At 46.2% G+C, this 20000-nt stretch overlaps 1 protein-coding gene across 1 annotated transcript in view; it reads left to right on the forward strand.

Moving 5' to 3' along the window:
• The window catches only part of LOC125033678 (integrin alpha-5-like), a 41592-nt gene that overhangs the window by 14776 nt on the left and 6816 nt on the right, over nt 1-20000 (forward strand). The window contains exons 9-18 of the mRNA XM_047625382.1: nt 224-436; nt 3501-3594; nt 3989-4080; nt 4683-4810; nt 6179-6339; nt 6525-6664; nt 6900-7108; nt 7577-7787; nt 7940-8124; nt 8925-8996. Coding sequence (XP_047481338.1) covers nt 224-436; nt 3501-3594; nt 3989-4080; nt 4683-4810; nt 6179-6339; nt 6525-6664; nt 6900-7108; nt 7577-7787; nt 7940-8124; nt 8925-8996 — 1505 coding nt within the window. The remainder of the gene's footprint in view (nt 1-223; nt 437-3500; nt 3595-3988; nt 4081-4682; nt 4811-6178; nt 6340-6524; nt 6665-6899; nt 7109-7576; nt 7788-7939; nt 8125-8924; nt 8997-20000) is intronic.

Here is a 20000-nt window from a genome sequence, read left to right on the forward strand (position 1 = left end):
TCTTCTTTATTTACCCATTTATCACACTCCTTATCACACTCCCTCACATACGCCATAACCTCCTCCATACAGATCATCCGCCTCAGTGAATCCATGGACCTCGAGTCGAAGCTTCAAGAGCGAAACACTTCAGTTTATCACACTCTCCTTCCTATCTTCCTTGTCCTACCTTCCTTCTTTTATACTCCTCTATTTGTCACACTTCATAACCTCCTCCCTATAGATCGTCCGCCTCGACGAAGCCATGAATCTCGAAATGAGGCTTCAAGAACGAGCCACCTCTCGCCTCGGGGAGATGGCCGGTTCCTCCCTCACTGCCTGCGACGTAAATGGCGACGGGCGGGATGAGGTGGTGGTGGCAGCTCCCTTCGGCCGAGTCCCAGACACCCTCGGGGGCTATAAGGAAGTGGGCAGGGTCACCGTCCTTGGATTTAAGGTTAGGAGGGGCAGGGCGAGGGCGGGGGGGACTTGTTAGACACTTTTTTTTTTTTTTATCCTTTCTTTCTTTCTCTTCTCTCTCTCTTCCAATAGCTAGAACCTTAAAAAGATTCAAATTGAGATCTTCCATAAGATTCCTCATTTTCCTACCATAGGATCGGCTGTCCTGAAGGGAGTTGAAAACCAATCTGAATGTAGGAGATCCCGGAATCCTTTGCAGACTCGTGTAGTAAATTGAGTTTATGTAGTCCCGGCGTAACGAAAGAGATGGTTATCCACTCTCAGACTTGTTAGACATTTTTTTTTTTTTTTTTATCCTTTCTTTATTTCTTTTCTCTCTCTCTTCCAATAGCTAGAACCTTAAAGAGATTCAAATTGAGATCTTCCATATGATTCCTCATTTTCCTACCATAGGATCAGCTGCCCTGAAGGGAGTTGAAAACCAATCTGAATGTAGGAGATCCCGGAATCCTTTGCAGACTCGTGTAGTAAATTGAGTTTATGTAGTCCCGGTGTAATGAAAGAGATGGTCATCCACTCTCAGTATACAGGGACTCCATAGGTTCCTGAACAAGCGCACGGTAAAGTCCCATAACCGGTCTGCACCCCAAGCCAGGTGAGAAAGAACTCGCAAAATACTTAGCGCTTTTGTAGCCTTCACCTTTAATTGTTTGATGTGAGGCACCCATGTAAGCCTTGGGTCAAAAATTAGAATCAAGTACTTCACCTCATGGACAAAATGCAGTGGGTTTGCTCCTAAACAGAGGGAAATGGAAATTTCCTCTTTTGTGAACATGCATAACTATGGTCTTGCTTGGATTAAAGTTGAACCCATGGTATGTTGCTCACTGCACAACCTGTTTAATTACAGTCTGCATGTGTCCATGCACATTCCATAAGCTTCCTCTTGCGCATTACAGTGTGAAGTCATCCACATTTTTGAAGCCCCCTCGTAAATCTTTATGAGCATGCCATGCTTCCAAATGGCAACGAGGTCATAGAAGACTGCTAACAAGTGACTTCGCATTGGTAGTGTCATCATTGTAACGAGTGACCACCGCAAGCCACCAGATGTAAGCGTAATAGAGAGGTTGGGATCACCACTGTCACCAGATGTAAGCGTAAGAGAGATGGTCTTGGGCGGTCAATGAAAGGGGTCTTAGTTTGCTGGTTTATTGTTGAAGATAGATATGAGAACCCCCCAAGAGACCCCCGTGTCCCCCGGTGGAGGACGAGCTGTTGGAGCGGGACCCTGTGTGGCTTGGCCTGTCTGCAGTGTCTCTCTTTGTCTTACGCACGTGCCCTTTTATGCGGCGGTTCCTTTCGAGGGCGGATGTTTATTCCTGTGCGAAAAGAGAAAGCCAGGCAGCACCTGCTTCCTGCCCAAGGAGAAAGGCAGCTGCTTGGATGGAGGTTTGAAGTGTGCCATCCTGTCTTATTACATATCGTTTGCATCGTCGTCCTCGAGCCGTCTGCAATGCTTGAAACACTGCAGTAACGCATAGGGATACAGATTCTTTCCGGTACCTACAGATGGTTCCTTGTGATCCGATGGTCTCTAGGGTCGGGTGCGGTGGAGGTTTCGCACTGAGCTGTAACCTTCAGTAGCGAAGAGGGTCAATCGTTTTCAGAGGCTGAAATATAAGTGTAACAGGCCAGTAAAAGGGCTAAGGAGGAGGATAATAATACGTTTGTCAATCACCTTACTAAGTTGCAAGAAAAATGAGTGTATAATAAGAACAATTTGTCACAAGAAAGGTAACATGTCAGGTGAGGTGTTAAGTACTTTGGATATGTTAGGATTAGCGAGTTCAGTTGACTGCCATCAAACTGAAGAGTGAAAAAAAATAATTGGACAAGAATTCCATATATTTGGGCTAAATAAGCAAGTATATATGCACATATGCAGCTGGGCCTGAACTTAATTCTAACAGTGCGCTTCTCGGGCGCGTCTCGGCGCCTCAATCGTATGTGCAGAAGTGTGCAGCGGGAGTAGGATTCCTTCGTTTACGGCCATGAGCCGGGCATAAAATCAACTTGCGGTGATGATCTAACAGTGCGCGTCTCGGGCGCTTCAATCGTATGAGCGTAACTTATCATTGAGGCGGACGCAGGTTTCATTCGTTTGCGGCTTAAAATTAACTTGTAGTAATAATAACTATGTAAGCCTATATGAAGTATGGTGTCTGTAGTGCGTTACCAGCGTTACAATTATTTGCAACAGAAGAGACTACCATCAATCAGATACAGGTAACATATTCACCAATTCCTTAAACTAAAGAAGCATAAATTCTAGCAAATATGAGGATAAGATATCGAACTTCGAGAGGACGTCATGAAAGCGATTTTAGGATCAGTTATAAGTCTAAGGATGGTACTTAGTAAAATTCATAATCATAGAGTGAATTCCGTGTAGGGGGGCAGGTAGGCGGGTTTGGGCCTAAGGCAGGTAATCGGCATGTAATCGTCAGCGACTTCGTCAGGAGGTAGCACAGACATGAGTGGTCAGGACGAAGTAGACATGGTGTGGGTAGGAGCGATCTAAGAAGATTTGATAGCGATGGCTGGGCGTTAAAAGAGGCGAGGAGGCACTTAGACAGGAGTAGCTTGTCGGCAGCTAGCGTGAATTACCGTCGGCGTTGTGAGGCTCTTGATCACCGCTGCCATCTAATGTAACGAGTGACCACCGCAAGCCACCAGATGTAAGCTAAAGAGAGATGGTCTTGGGGCGGTCAATGAAAAGGGTCTTAGCTTGCTGGCTTATTGTTGAAGATAGATATGAGACCCCAAAGAGACCCCGTGTCCCCGGGTGGAGGACGAGCTGGTGGAGCTGGACCCTGTGTGGCTTGGCCTGTCTGCCGTGTCTCTCTTCGTCTAAATTTATTACGCACGTGCCCTTTTATGCGGCGTTTCCCTTCGAGGGCGGATGTTTATTCCTGTGCGAAAAGAGAAAGCCATGTGTGTGTGTGTGTGTGTATTTTTATGACTTTAATATATATATATATTAAAGTCAAAATTGTTCTAGAATTTAAAATAAAAATCATAATCATATCTCTTTCAAGAATTACAACCTCACACTCCACGGCCAGTCTGCATTTGGTAGATTCGGTAGCAGCGTCGCCTGTTTGGGAGATATCAACAATGACTCCTTCAGCGGTAAATATTGTTAAATTCAACCGTCTTTGTTTTTCTGTCTGTTTTATCTTTCGAGTTATCTGTCTAGTTGTTTATTTGTTTAGATTTTCCTGTTTTGTTTTGTTTCTGTTTCTCTGTCTGCCTGTTTCTGACTCTCTATGGCTCTGTCTCTATATCTATATGTCTCTGGCTTTGTCGCTATATGTCTCTGTTTTTGTCTTTCTGTCTACTTATCAGTCTATCCCTCTAGCTATCTATCTATCTCCCTCCCTCCCTCCCTCCTTCCCTCTCTCCCCTTTTCATCCATTCTCTTCCAGTCTCTGTATGTCAATCAAAATATACTCAGGTTCTCCACCAATATATCTATATATCTGTCTATACATCTAGTCATGCATTTATTTCTCCATCACCGAAGACCTAGGCGTCGGCGCGTCCGAACACCCTGGCGGCGGCGCAGTCTTCGTCTTTCTTGGCTCGTCCAAAGGCCTTGTTCGTTTTCCATCTCAGGCTAGTAGAACCGTTAATTATAATGATTATTGTTATCAATGTTGTCAATATTATTATTATTATCAACATCATTATTATTATTATTATCTTTATTATTGTTGTTGTTGTTGTGGTTATTATCATTGTTATTATTATTGTTTTGTTATTTTTATTATTATTATTATTTGTATTGTTATCATTGTTATAATCATTATAATTATTGTTATTATTATTATCATTATCATTATCATTATCATTATCATCATCATCATCATCATCATCATCATCATCATCATCATCATCATATCATCATCATCATTATTATAATTAGTTGTAGTAGTGGTATTTGTGTTATTAACAATATTAGTATTAGGATTGTAGTTTTTATTATAATCATTATAGATATCATCATTATCAGTAGTGATGGTATTATTAATAGTAGTAGCAGTATCATTGTAATCAATGTTATCATTATTATTGTTATTATCAGTATCATTATCCCTGTTATCATTATCACTAGAATTATTATTATTACTCTAATTGTTACCCTCGATAGCAGTGGTCAATACTAATAATCCAGTCATTATGATTATCATCACCGTCATTATCATTACCGTTTCCAGATCCTTCATGCCCCTCCGAATGTCACTGGCTTTGGCTTCAGCTTAGCCGGCGGTCGGGACATCGACGGGAACGGATATCCGGACGTGCTGGTCGGGGCGCCGCTGTCCGATTCCGCTGTCACGTTTAAGTAGGTTGAGATGGAAGAAATGTTCGAAATTATTTGTCTTTTTCTTTGAATAGGTGTTTGTGTTGGTGGGTGGATGTGTGCTGTAGGTGGTGTGTATCATAATTAGTCTGTCTGGTATACGGGGCGGGGGGTGGGTGGGGGTTGGGGTGGGGGGGGTGGGGGGGGGGGGGGGGAGGGGTGGGGGGGGTGGAGGGGTGGGGGTGTGGGTGGGGGGTGGTGGGGGGGGGTTGGGGTGTGGGGTTGGGTTGGGGTATGAATGGATGAAAGAAGAATAAAAAGAGAGAGGAAAAGAAAAGAATAAAAAGAGGGGAGGAAAAAGAAGAATAAAAAGAGGAGAGGAAAGAAAGAATAAAAAGAGGGGAGGAAAAGAAAGAATAAAAAGAGGAGAGGAGAAAGAAAAGAATAAAAAGAGGGGAGGAAAAGAAAGAATAAAAAGAGGAGAGGAAAAGAAAGAAGAATAAAAGAGGGAGAGGAAAGAAAGATAAAAAGAGGAGAGGAAAAGAAAGAATAAAAAGAGGAGAGGAAAGAAAGAATAAAAAGAGGAGAGGAAAAGAAAGAATAACTTCTTCCCTCCTCCACCCCCTCTTCTCTTCCCCTCCCTCCACCCCCTCTTCTCTTCCCCTCCCTCCACCCCCTCTTCTCTTCCCCTCCCTCCACCCCCTCTTCTTTCCCCTCCCTCCACCCTCTTCTTCCCTCCCTCCACCCACTCTTCTCTTCCCCTCCCTCCACCCCTCTTCTCTTCCCTCCCTCCACCCCCTCTTCTCTTCCCCTCCCTCCACCCCCTCTTCTCTTCCCTCCCTCCACCCCTCTTCTCTTCCCCTCCCTCCACCCCTCTTCTCTTCCCCTCCCTCCACCCCCTCTTCTCTTCCCTCCTCCACCCCTCTTCTCTTCCCCTCCCTCCACCCCCTCTTCTCTTCCCTCCTCCACCCACTCTTCTCTTCCCCTCCCTCCACCCCCTCTTCTCTTCCCCTCCCTCCACCCCCTCTTCTCTTCCCCTCCCTCCACCCCCTCTTCTCTTCCCCTCCCTCCACCCCCTCTTCTCTTCCCCTCCCTCCACCCCCTCTTCTCTTCCCCTCCCTCCACCCCCTCTTCTCTTCCCCTCCCTCCACCCACTCTTCTCTTCCCCTCCCTCCACCCGCTCTTCTCTTCCCCTCCCTCCACCCCCTCTTCTCTTCCCCTCCCTCCACCCCCTCTTTTCTTCCCCTCCCTCCACCCACTCTTCTCTTCCCCTCCCTCCACCCCCTCTTCTCTTCCCCTCCCTCCACCCCCTCTTTTCTTCCCCTCCCTCCACCCCCTCTTCTCTTCCCCTCCCTCCACCCCCTCTTCTCTTCCCCTCCCTCCACCCCCTCTTCTCTCCCCGCCCCCCAGAGCCGCCCCGGTGCCAAAGCTGCGCGTGGAGACCTTTCGCTTCGAACCGCCCGTCGTCGACCTTCGTCAGAAGGACTGCGACGTCTTCGGAGAGAGAAAAAACTGTTTCCGTCTCCTGCTGGAGGTTCGCGACGAAGGAAGACCTCGAGATAACGGCTTCAGTGAGTCAAAGATTTCAGCTTCATATGTTTATTTATTTTTCTTTATTCTGTATTATTATTAGTTTAGTATTACTATTTATTGTGCCCTGTATTTTCGGGGAGAGAGGTTAGTCTTTCGGTTTTTATTTTCATTCCTCATCTCTATTGTATACTTTTTTCACTCTAGTGTTCTTTTTATTCTTCAGAGTTACGTGTGAAGATTGATCTTGATTCGGGTAAAAGAAGAAAACGGATTTTCTTCAATGACACTAGATCTCCCGTCGCCGATATGTTTCTCGAAGTGTGGCCTGGAACGCAAATGCATGAGTTTGGTGTCTATGCTGAGGTAAGCAGAAAAAGGGCTTCACACCATCTACTCAGACACACACAATTGAATAAATAAGCAAGACTAGACGCAGGCACGCACACACGCACGCACGCACGCACACACACACACACACACACACACACACACACACACACACACACACACACACACACACACACACACACACACAAACACACACACACACACACACAATATTGTGAATTTTATTTATTTATCTATCTATCTCTTTCAGGATTTAGCAAAAGAGAAGGACGCTATACCAGGGCCCGTGGCCAAGGTGAACATATCGCTGGCACCTCTCAGCCCCGTATCAAAAGGAGGTATCACACCTGTAATTGAAATGCCTATTACAAACAACGCTTCACTGAGTCTCCAGTGTGGTAATGATACGAGTAACTGCGTCGCTGTTACTGATATTTCCCTCTCTGCTGATGTGGGAGAGTAAGTATGAGTAAGGGGAGAGGGGAAAGAGAGGAAAGGGGAAGAGAAGGAAGTGGAGGGGAGAGGACGCAAAATAAGAAGGGGACTTTCTTTTTTTTATGTTTTATTGTTCTTTCTGAAACTTTGTAATCGTTTTGAAATGTTACCGTTTTGTTTAGCCTTATAATTTCTGTCATCTCAAGATATTCCTATCTTCTCCAAATCTTCCTCACCCTTAACTTCCCTTTTTTTTCACTCCAAACACAACCATAAATTCAAACTCACATTTCCCCTGCATTTCACTGCAGGAGCAAAAACCCTTATCTCTAACCTCAAACTGGAACTTTCCTACACTTAAATGCGAACTCACCTTCAATAACCTTAAACCAATACTCCTAAACTCAAACATCCAGTCACTTCACTGCAAACACAACCTTAGAATCTCAAACCACTAACCTCAAACTCGAACTTCCCCTCACTTCATTGTAGAATCAACTTCACAGTCGGTGAGGAATACGTCCATGTCGAATTCAACATAACAGTGAAAGGAGACATTGCCTACTACCCTTACATTAACGTCATGGAAACACTGGGTATCAAAGTGCAAATGGGGATGTCTTATACCACGCCGATTTCGCTGGACTGCTACACGGGACACCGCTGTAGCTTCACCACGACGAGGATTAGGCCGGGAAATGAGGTTAAAGGAGGCAGACTACAATTTTCACTTCGATTTCTGTAACTGAGGTTGATTTGATATGAAACGTGGAAGATAGATAGATGGATAGATAATGTTAGTGGTGGTGGTGGTTGTTAATGAGGATGAAAATCCGCTCTCCATTTTCTGAACAGATGATGATGCTGAGGTTTCGACAGGACGTGCAACAACTCCTAAATTTCATGAACCAGACCTCGAGTGAGCCTCTTAGCATTACCTGCGAGATGGCGGTCCAGTGCGTCAACGACAAAAATGCTTCCAATGATTTTTTGACCTTCAAGATGTTCCCGCAGCTTCGTCCTGCTCTGTCTCTGGTTGGGTGAGGCGCCGCTTCGGACTATTGTTGTTGTTGTTGTTTTGGTTAATTTATAATCATAATTATTATTGTTGTTATTTTGTTATCATTAGTATTATTGTTGTTGTTGTTAGTTTATAAAAATTTAATACCATTACTATTATTATCAATATCATTATTATTATCTTTTTCATTATCATTATCATTATTACTATTACTATTATTATTATTATTATTATAATTACTATTATCATTATTATTATAATTATTATTATTATTATCATTATTATTATTATTGTAATTATAACTATTAATATTAATATTATAATTATTATCAGCATAATTATTATCATTCTTTCTGTTATTATTATTATTATTATTATTATTATTATTATTATTGTTGTTGTTGTTGTTGTTTTTGCTGTTATCAATATTATTGTTATTATTACCATCTTCTTGTTCTTCTTCCTTTTTCTTCTCGTTATCTTCTTTTTCTTCCCTTCCTTGTCGGTATCATCTCCTTTACCTCCGTAGAAGGGAATACATCACAGCTATTATAATCATGAGGCCACTGATAGCGATGATAATGATAACTACTATAATGACAATTATGGTGTCATTGATAAGATATGATAATAATGATTATAATAATAATAACAGAAATAAAAGTATTTAAACTAATAAAGGAAAACATAAAACTGACTTGTTATTGAGATATATAAACCAATCAACCATATCAGGGAAATGAAAAAGATAATATATGACATAGATAATTAATAATTGATATTGATTATTGTTGAATGACATTGATCTTTTTCGCCCAGAGAGAGTGACGTTGAATCCATAATCATCAAAGAAGCGGACGGAAAAGCAGAGGCCAGAGAGGAGAAAATAAGGTATTTTATTTGTATCTTTTTATTTCATTATCATCTAGTAGTAGTAGTAGTAGAATTATTAGAATTATCATTATCATTATAATAATAATTATTACCATTATCATTATTATTATTATCATATTTAGTGTTACTATTAGTATCAGGATCAGTATCATTATTAGTATTATCATTATCATATTTTCTTAATCTACGTTGCTTGTATTCTCTTGTATATCAAAGTGTATGTAATTTGTTATATAATAAATTTGATTGTTAGTACAGGAATTTACATTATTTATTTATGCATAGCTTGTTTTGTGTGTATGTATATGTGCGTACGTGCGTGTGTGTATGTAAAGGGTATTTAAATGACACCTTAAACATATGGTTTAGCAGGGGTAGTTAAACGGACGGTTGGCTTAACTTCTTTTATTGAGAAGCGTAAGCAACACAGATATTAACACGGATACAAGTCTTCGTAAGGCTAAGTGCTTGGTCTACCCGGAGGCGGACCCGGCCAGCCTGACCCGCAGCAATAGGCAAGACTCTCTGAAAGGACTGAGACTGACCTGCAAAAAGCAAAAGTTTAAAAGAAAAGACCCGTTACCGGGGGGAAAGAAGGCGGGAGAGGGGAAGGATAAAGGGGGGGATCGAAAAGATGATTTAGTAAGAGAGAAAAGAGTCGGGGCTTAACCCAACATGCGGGGTAAAAGTTGGGGGGCATAGCTGACCGGGAGGCAGAAAGGAGGACAAAGGCTGGAGAGGGAGGCCCCGCGCCATCTGTGCGCGCGTGGCCCTGGCATGGCGGGATTCGCCTTGCATGAGCGAACTCATGGGACGGCGAGTCCACATGCCCGGGCTGCGGCGCGCACTCGGCTAACGGGGAGGTTGGGAGCAGAGAGGGCGGCCTGCCAGGCGCCATCGGGGCCCCACCGTGCACGGACTTCTCGCCCATGGCAACGGTGGCGCCCTCGGCTAACCAGGAGACTGCGAGGGTGAAATACGAGTGAGATCGCTAATCAGAGGCTATCTCCCACGCCCGCGTCGAGCAGATATTTCTCCCTGTCGGCGGCAGGACTTCCAGGGAGACGTGCTCTGGCGATCTCACCACGCTTGGATTGTCAACACTGGCCATGACATCTCCTCCCCCACTCGCGCGTTGCCACTCCTTATGGCAAAGGAGCCACGGTCATGGCAGGGTGCAGGCGGCAGATGTTACGTATCGGGAATCCGGAACCAGTGAGATGAAGGTAAGGATTAGGATGAGGGGCACTTGCGCTATGGGAGGATAATGAGATGTGGCGTGGGTGAGGTTGTGTGACACACGGAAGGAGGGAGGGGGAGAGGAAGGGGGGGGGGTTTGGTTTGCGAAGTTCTAGCTTCGCCCGGGCCTTCTAGATATGGCCCGGCCTGTGTCAGCTTTTTTACGGCTGTCTCATTGAGTTGTCTGACACTCGGTGCTTACCGTGGCGGCGGGATTGCCAGCAAGCGCTCCTGCCGCCATGGTGTAAGCATTTCGCATAGCCTCTTTACCAGCACGGCGGCTGTTGTGGGCGGTCCATGTCTCAGGAATTGTGTATGGTTACAATTTTCTAGGTAGTGGACTAGTGTGGCGTTCGGCTCGCCGCAGTGCTTGCAGCACCATTCATCGCGTTCGATTGTTGGGATAATCTGCCATGCACAGTGGTAACCTAGGCGCATTCTGTGAAGAATGACTTCGGTACCTCTGTTGCTTACTTCAGAGAGTGCCAGTGGTTCAGAGCCTGTGGCGTCTGAGTAGGGGGGGGGGTTTGGTTTGCGAAGTTCTAGCTTCGCCCGGGCCTTCTAGATATGGCCCGGCCTGTGTCAGCTTTTTTACGGCTGTCTCATTGAGTTGTCTGACACTCGGTGCTTACCGTGGCGGCGGGATTGCCAGCAAGCGCTCCTGCCGCCATGGTGTAAGCATTTCGCATAGCCTCTTTACCAGCACGGCGGCTGTTGTGGGCGGTCCATGTCTCAGGAATTGTGTATGGTTACAATTTTCTAGGTAGTGGACTAGTGTGGCGTTCGGCTCGCCGCAGTGCTTGCAGCACCATTCATCGCGTTCGATTGTTGGGATAATCTGCCATGCACAGTGGTAACCTAGGCGCATTCTGTGAAGAATGACTTCGGTACCTCTGTTGCTTACTTCAGAGAGTGCCAGTGGTTCAGAGCCTGTGGCGTCTGAGTACCAGCTGGCCGAGGGGGAGGTTCTCGTTTCCTCTCTGTGGAGCTGCCGTAGGAAGGTACGACCGACCAAGGCACACTTCTCCATAAGTAATTTTCGGCTCGGTTTTATCGTCATGGGATTTGGGGGCATACCCCTGCCAGCGGCGGCTAGTCTGTCAGCAAGCTCGTTCCCTCTGATGCCGATGTGGCTTGGGACCCAATTGATGATAATTCTTCTACCCTGAGCAAGAATTCTCTGTGCCATTGTGAGAATCGTGGTCAGTAGGTAGATGTTGTCTGTGGGTGAGCTGTGCTGAAGACAGTCAATGGCTGCCCTGGAGTCTGTGTGTATGACCACGTGTCCTTCCCTTAGGGACGCGTGGCCTAGGGCTCCCATGATTGCAACTGCCTCTGCCTGTAGCGAGGAGGCGTTGTCTGTTACCCTCATGGATCGCGTGGCATCCCTAGCTGCAAAGCCGGCGCCTGCAGTGTGGCTCAAGGGATCGACCGATCCATCCGTGTAGTATGTTCTACTACCCGGAGGAGTGATGGCTGCAATGACCCTGTGGGCTTCTGCCTTTAGGCTAGGCATGGGGTATAGGCTCTTTTTCATTGACAGGTTCATTATGTTGAACTCTATCAGGCTCAGTGCCCACGGCGGGGCTTCGGCAAAGTCGGGGTGGGGGGAGTCCATGCCCTTAGCAAGAAGCTGTTCTTTGAGCTGATGGCGTATCAACACCCTGGCTGTATGAGACAGCCAGGAGTTGTTTGCAACGAGCTCGTTGTCTTGTTCGAGGCATCTGACTAATTTTTGTCTTAGGCTTGTGTTCCTGGGAGCCTGGATGACCTTTGACAGAAATTGTGTTGCCGTTAGATCGATTCGTGAGTCCAGGGGGAGAAGGTTTGCCTCCATCAGGAGGTTGAGGACCTTCGTCCACCTCGGGGCACCCAGAATGATCCTGGCAGCTTCATTTTGGACTGTTTCTAATTTGTCTGTGTGCTTTTTCTTTGCAGCAATTAGAGCGACTGAGGCATAGTCCACAATGGGCCGGACAGCATGTACATAGAATGATCTTAGTACTTTGTGTCTGGCCCCTATGCGTCTCCCAGTCATTGCTCTCATGACAGACAGTCTTGCTTTGGTTCGGTCAACCAGGTACTGGACCTCCTTATGGAAGGAGAGGGTCCGGTCTATCCTTACCCCAAGGTATAGGTAGTCCTTGACCCATTCTAATTCCACTCCCTGGATTTTCAGTCTTGTGCCTCGAACTCTCTGTCTCAAAGCCATGGCTTTGGATTTGGCAGCAGAGATCTTTAGTCCCGTCCTACAACACTCCTCTGACACGAGGTCCAGACAACGCTGGGCTTTATTCTGGCTGCGTGGTCCAGTGGAGGTGATAGCGAGATCGTCTGCATACGAGATGATCTGGCACCCCACTGGGAGGTTTATGTTGAGGATGCAGGACATTAAAGTGTTGAATAGGGCTGGACTGAGAACCCCACCCTGTGGCGTTCCATTTTCGAGCGGCATGTGCTGCGATAGGTGACCCTGGAATTTGACATTGGCAGTCCTGTTCCTGAAGTAGTCACCTATCCAAGCCAAGAGCTTTCCTCTGATTCCCTTCTGGATCAGGCTTTCCTGAATGGCAAGCGGACTTGCCAGTTCAAAAGCCTTCTCCAGGTCAAGGAATACCACCACAGCTGGGCCCTTGCTGATTGTGCTTAAGAGCGTGGCTAAGCTGTGTGCTGTGCCCATGCCCCTTGTGAACCCGTGAAGGTGTTCGTGCGGGGGTCCCGTTTTCCATTGAAGCCGGTTTAGTACCATCCTCTCAGCCGTCTTGGCCAGGCAGCTGAGCAGAGAGATGGGGCGGTACTTCCCCGGCTCCTTTGGTTTTGGGACGGGAACTATGGTAGCCCTCTTCCAACTCTGGGGTAGAGTGGAAGTTTCCCAGGACTTGTTGATGAGTTGCAAGAGTGCACGCTCACCTGCTAGTCCTAGGTGGGAGATAATGGGGTACGAGATCCCATCAGAGCCCGGGGCTGTGTTGGAACTGGTTTTATAGGCTTTCCTTAGTTCCCTCAGAGAAAAGATAACGTCTGAGTTATCGGGTTCGGCTGCCCTTTCTCTGATCTGAGCGTGTCTGTCTGGCTGTAGACGCTCTTGTCTTGCCCTCAGCTCGGCTCGTCTGAGTAGGGGAGAGGAAGGGAGTTAAAAACGGGATAGGGCTCTCTTAGGGAATGTGTTTATTTGACAAAGTTAATAAAATCGTAATTTGAGTAAAACAACCACCCAAAACATTAAAAACTGAAAGAACACAAACGTTAAAACAAGAAACTAAAATAAAACGAAAGAACATTTAAAAAACAACGCAAACACGAACGTAAGAAAAATAAAAGCTTAAAAAAGTTTACGCGATAAATTCGGCGCTCGGCATCCGCGCTCGCGAGACCCGGCAACAATCGCGCCGAGACGTGATTGGCCGGGCCGCGGCGAGCGAGGGCGCCGAGTTTATAGTAAAAACCGCCGAAGCTCACGCAACTTTACTTAACATTATAAAGTTAAAAATATTAAAACCAACAAAACAAGAGAGGGAGTGAGGGTGAAAGGCAGGAAGGAAGTATGAGAAGGTTCACATAGGATAAGATGTTGCTGCCAAGCTCAAAAATCTGGCTCCTGTTCTTCGTCCCAGTCCAGCGCAAAGGAATCCCGGCCAAGGCCGCTCCTCCTTCCCCGGAGATAGACATTATTCCTGTCTATCCAGTCGGGCAGCCAAAGACGAAGTTTGTCGAGTTGTTTACAAACCCTCGCGCGCCACACAAGGTTCAGAGGGAGCACAGAAGCTCTCTCGTGGAGTTGTGATGACGACACAAACTCGTCCCAGCCCACACTGTAGACCCATCGGAGAGCTTTATTCTGAATGATCTGTAGCTTTCTTCTGTTTGTGTATGCTGCTAGTGTAAGTGTAAGTGGGGAGTATGTGAGAAGAGGGTGTATGATGGCTTTGAACAGGTGCAGCTTTGTGCGCGGGGCCGCACATCTAAATCGACGAAGCGACTGTAAGCCCTTTTTAGCCAATGCGGCTTTTTTCCAAATATGATAATGAAATCTTAGCATGTAATCGAACGTTACACCGAGCACGATGCAAGAGCGTGTTATTTGAAGAGGTGCTTGTAGTCTGTCGAAAGAGTTTAGGTGTATTGGATCGTAAGGAGGATTGTGTTTAGGGTCAATAAAGAGAACTTTTGTTTTTGTCGCATTAGTTTTGATAAGCCATTTGTGCTCCCATCTCGAGACGGTGTCAAGCTCGTCGTTAATTCGTCGGACAACACCAGCGAGCGAATTATGTCTGGCTAAGTGAGTACAGTCGTCGGCGTAAAGGAGCGTCAATGAATCGGGAAATGTGGGGTCAGGGAGGTCGTTTGTGTATAATATGTATAGTGTTGGGCTGATTATGCTGCCTTGAGGTACACCTGCGTGCATTTGGATGGTGTTGGAAATTTTTCCTTTAAATTTGAGTTTTAGTTTACGGTCATCCAAGAAGCTGCATAGCAGCTTCTTGGTGCACGAAGGGAAATTAAATTTAGTGCACAGTTTGTACTTCAAGCCAGCATGCCAGACCGTGTCGAAGGCTCGCTCCACGTCCTTGGTTACGAGAACCGTCTTTAGTCTTCTGTCTTTGTTGTTAAGACAGTAATTGGTCAGTATAGTCAGTGCGTCATTAGTCGATCGGTGAGAGCGGAAGCCGAATTGTTTTGAGGAGAGTAAGTCATGATCGTCGAGATACCGCCTTAGTCGGGAGTTAATTATTTTTTCAAAAATTTTGCCTAATGTCTCTAGTAAACTAATTGGGCGGTAATTCTTGGGGTCGGTTAGGTCTTTGTTTGGCTTAGGGATGAGGGCCACTAAAGCAGTTTTGAAAGGTGAGGGATAGTAGCCAGAGGCCAAGGAAGTGTTATAAAGGTACGTCATAGCTCGTAAAATGTTGTCAGGAAGGTGTATGAGTACGTCACGTCCGATCTGAGAGGAGCCCGGAGCCTTTCGAGGAAACCTCATTATTATTTGTTTTACCTCCTCCAGCAAGATGGGTGCACGGAGTTCGCATGTGTCGTCCAGATTATCCAGGTGGATAATCTGCTCTGGTTCTGTTTCTATCCTGTGGTCTTGGCTCCAGGTGTTGATGGATTGAAAATGTTCATTAAAGAGAGGGTGGGGTTCATGTGGATAGAAAACAGTTTGCCAGTGATCATGAACAATTTTGATAACCTCCACGGGATCTGAAATTTGGTTGTTGTCCTTGAGGAGGTGAGTGAAGGGGGGGAAATTGCTACCTTTTAATCGCTTAATTGATTGCCAAAATTCCCGTGGAGTGCGAACTCTCATAGATTCTGTTTGTTTAATTAAATTATGCCAATGAGTTTTGTGGTCATTATCAAAACTATTTATGACATGGTTTCTGAGGATAGTGAGGTCCCACCGAACTCGATGCAAGTGGTTTAAATTTTGAAGAAAACGGTTCCTGTAGCAGGTCAGGAGACGCTTGGTTCTCTCGCTTGGATAGAATGAAGTTCTGATTTTAAAGCGCTCTCGCGGAATAGCGCGGCGCATTGCTGCTGATATCCATGCGAAGAGATGATGCCAATGCCTATCTATTTCGAGAATATTTTCTCTTTCAAGGTTAAAGTTAAAATTTTGACTGGCAAGATAAGATTTAAAGTCGTCCCAGTCTGCTTTTTTATACCTGAAGGATGTTGTTTCTTTGTTTTGTATAGGTGTGGTAGAAAGTTTTATGATGATGGGTATGTGGTCAGAACCGAAGTTCGGGCCGGGTTGTGTGTGTGTGTGGTAGGGGAGAGCCGCTCTGTTCCCGAAAACGAGATCAGGGCGGCCCTTCCCTCTCGATGTGAATGAAGTGTAGAAGTCGGGTCCGATGTAGTGCAGTCTTTTTGTTTCGAAAATAGACAAGAGCTGTCTGCCGTGTGCGTTGCTGTTTGTGTGGTTAAGTGATGTGTGTGCTGCGTTAACATCCCCGGCAAAGAAGACTGGGAGATTATTATAATTAAATATTTTATTGAAATCGTGAATGGGCAAATTTGTTTGAGGTCTGATATAGGCAGTGGCAATCATTATGGGGCCCTGCTGGGTGAATAGCTTAATAGCCATGAAGTCTGGATGAATGAATGGAGGCGAGATGAATTCGAAATGAAAGGTGGATTTTACGAGAATGCAGGACCCTACACACCAGCCGTTTCGTGATTGTCTTGACGTGTAGCCGAAGTGTTTGATAGCATAGGAGTTAGTGATAGAGGTAGAGTTTAAAAGAACAACGTCAGGACTTTCCCGATCTAGGAAGTCGTAAAAGAGGTGTCTTACGTTATAAAACGATCTTACGTTCGCTTGGACGATTGTCAGCATGCCACTCAGAGTAGGTCGGGATGACGGTGACCTACTTTTCGTGGCGTTTGCTGCTCACGGAAACGCGGCCGAGGACGAGCCCCAGACTGGGTCTCTTCGGGGTCCGGGAGGGACTCCTGAGAGAGGGAGACATGGCATTCTCGGGAATCGGCGGACCAATTCCCGACGCTACCATGTCCCCCAAGGTTTCCCCTGACGGGGAGGACGGGAACTGCGTCCCCAGGGGGAACGGGCAGCGCGGCAGCCCCCTCTTCGACCTCAGGACCGAGGTCGATGCGAAGGCTATCGTCGCTGCTGCTGTCCCCAATTAAGGTGTCGTCATGACGACGACGAGGAGCGGAGGGCTCCGGGTTTTCCGTGAGCAGAGGGTCTTTTTTCTGGTGAGTGTTTAGTGGTGAAGGAAGTTTGCGTTTGTGATCATTTGTGTTATTTGTAGTTTTTTCTTGTGCAGTTACTCTGGGTTTGCGTTGTGGTTGTGGTTGTGAAAGTACATGTGAGTGTGAGGTAGAGGGCTGTGGTGCTGTGGTGGGCGCCACTCTAGCCTCGGTGTTTGTGTTTGTTTGTGTGTGATACTCTGGTATGTATAGGTTTTCGTCTTCGAAGATCTCCTCAGGAATCACAATACTGGGGAAACCGTTTTTCTGTAGTAGTATTGGGAGTATGTTTGTGAATTTCTTGGCGTTGTATTTGGCAGCTATTAAAGCTACGTGTAGTATGGTTTGTATTTTGGGGTTGTTGTTTGGTATGAGGGTGTTGTTTGGGGGGAATTGAGGTGGAAGAGGCATTGTGTTTCCTGAGGGAATCGTGTTGGGGCGTTTTGTAGTGGGTGTGGATGTTTGTCAGGGTCGGAGTGTTGAGGCGTAGGTTGGGTTGTTGTTTTGTTTTTGTGCTTGTCTTTTTGTTTTGATGATTTCTTTGCGTTTGGGGCAAGACCCACTGACGGCGACATGCTGGCCCTCGCAATTGCAACATTTGGTGGTCTTGTTGCATGTGGCATAGAAATGACCGAGGTCACCACATCTGCTACATCTCTGTTCGTGTGTGCATGTGTGTTTTGTGTGGTTGAAGCGGTAACATTTCAGGCACTGGTCAACCAGAATAAAGCTCTCTGGTTCCACATTATAGGTGGGGACGGATGTGTTGAACATCATTATCCCACGAGTTCGAGGAGCTTCTGTGCCTCTTCAGGCGCAGAGCAGCGGATTTTAACTATGCGTGACTCAGGGGGTTTGTAAATATCAAGGACAGTGACATCGTTTTTAGCCGCGACCTCCGCCTGGATAGACTCGCACGATCGTGGCAGGATTGTCTTGTCGATCTTTTTAGCCACGACCGTGCATTTGGCCTTAGTCTCAGGGGAAGGTAAGGGTTTAAAACCTTGTTCGAGGAGTTTCCTTTGGCCAGACGAGGAGAGAAAGGGGGTCAGTTGTTCAGGCTTAGCAACAACAACTTTGTAGCCATTGTGAACCTTGAAGCAGTGAGTTACAGCAACTTCTGTGAGGGAGAAGATTTTCTGGAGAGCCACCTCACAGGAGATAGGCTCCCCAGAATATGATAATTTGATTACGTGACCCATGACATAGCGCGAGGGTGATGATGATGGGTGAGGGAGGGAAGTCTAGCAGGGCTAATTGACAGGGCGATGAAAGGGCGGATTGCGGTATCAAAAAGGGAGACACACCGGGCAATAAGCAGTCTTTGTATGTTAGGGCCGGTCGGGGTTGAACCCTGCCGAACGGGAATTAACCCTTATGCGTTCGGCCGGCACCTCGCAGCAAAACTGCAAATTGCCACAGTGCTTCGTATTTTTAATTATAAGCACTCTGGCCTATAATTAAAAATACTAGCCTCAAAGCAAGTAGTGTGCAATAACACCCAAAGTTATCACACAAGGCCAAGGTCGTCTTTGCGTGGGGTGTCAAACAATCTCTCTACAAAGAAACCACGCAAAAACCTTGGGACCTAGAGGTCCTGAGAGCCCTAGACTGACCTGGGTCATCCTGAGCCTTAAGTACTGGTGTGGGGGCGTGGGGCACGTTGGGGCGCCTGCGGTGAAGCCATGCATACACGTGCTTCTGTACGCCACGTGGAAGGTATTTATACATACTTATATTGCTCGGCCACCTACTCACGCCTTGCCCTCAAGGCGTCTGATATTTGCCTCAAGGGTGACCCAACCTGGCTGGTTCTTGACTTGTAAACACTTCGTTCTTGCGTGTAATGTCCCTGATGCATCTTCGTGGCTGCTCGTCCCTGTCATCGTCTTCATCTTGGTCCCTGGTAAATCCGTTCGTCCTCGACATCACACGTCCTCGAAGGTCTCGCACAGGTTTCTCCTTGACTTCGGATTCGTCCTCGTAGTCCTCAACCAGGCCTAACTTGGCGGCTTACTCGCCCAATGCACGTTCCTGCAGATCTCATCCAGGTCCTTCTGACGTCCTCGTTGTCCTCGTCAGGATCACGGGCGTCCGGCAGGAAGTGTCCTCTTCGAGCTCCTAAAGGTTGAGTGGATCTGCGGCGTCAAGTCAAGTTCACAGCATTATGGGTCGACTGGTACCTGCTCTGGCGAGTTCCTGGTACTTCACTGGATCGACGGGCGTAATTATCCTAGTCTTTCTTGGTTACTGGCGATTTCCCGGTGACGATTTTACAGCGCCCGAAGGTGACCGTTTCTGCAGCAGGGCCTCCTTCGGTACTATGATAGATATCGTGAACAAGATTATACACATAAGGGCCAAGATAGTAAGAGAAAAGAAAGACAACAGAGAAGAGGGGATGTTAAGCGCCACTAGCCGATTATTTATATAATTTGCAGTTTTTATGGTTGAATTTTCGTTATTTTCGTCTTCTCTTTTTTTTTTTTCATTTTGTGTTTTATTTTCACAAAGTTAAGAAAAAATAGGAGAGAGAGACGGTAACAGCGGTCCGCAGCTTGAACTGCTAACCGTCTCTGATAGACAGGAGGGTAAATAAGGGAAATGACAAAGGCATCCGCAAGGAATTACGTGAACCAATTGTCGTAACGCAGAGAAGAATGAGAGTGAAAGTGACCTCACACATACCGGACATGAGTGCCAAACACGGAAATTAACGTTCATTTTACACAAATGCAATAAACTAGCTATAGAATAGAAAATTATTTCAAATACTACATTGAATTTAACATTTAATGATATGCGACAGAATGACGCACTAATGAATGGTGACGTGAAACAATTCGCGAACGAATCTTCTCGGGGAAAAAAATTCTGCCGAGGTAACATGTCAAGCTGCGCATACAGACTTCAATTGATGGGGGGTCACTGTACCCTAATTTGCCGTACTTTATGAAGCGAAACGAGCTGGGAAAATATTAATAACCCACTCTATCTGCGAGTCTGTGATGGGCGCTCATGCACTGAATGCTCTACGGCTATTTATCATGA

Source organism: Penaeus chinensis, chromosome 16 (assembly GCF_019202785.1).
Source record: "Penaeus chinensis breed Huanghai No. 1 chromosome 16, ASM1920278v2, whole genome shotgun sequence".
NCBI lineage: Eukaryota > Metazoa > Arthropoda > Malacostraca > Decapoda > Penaeidae > Penaeus > Penaeus chinensis.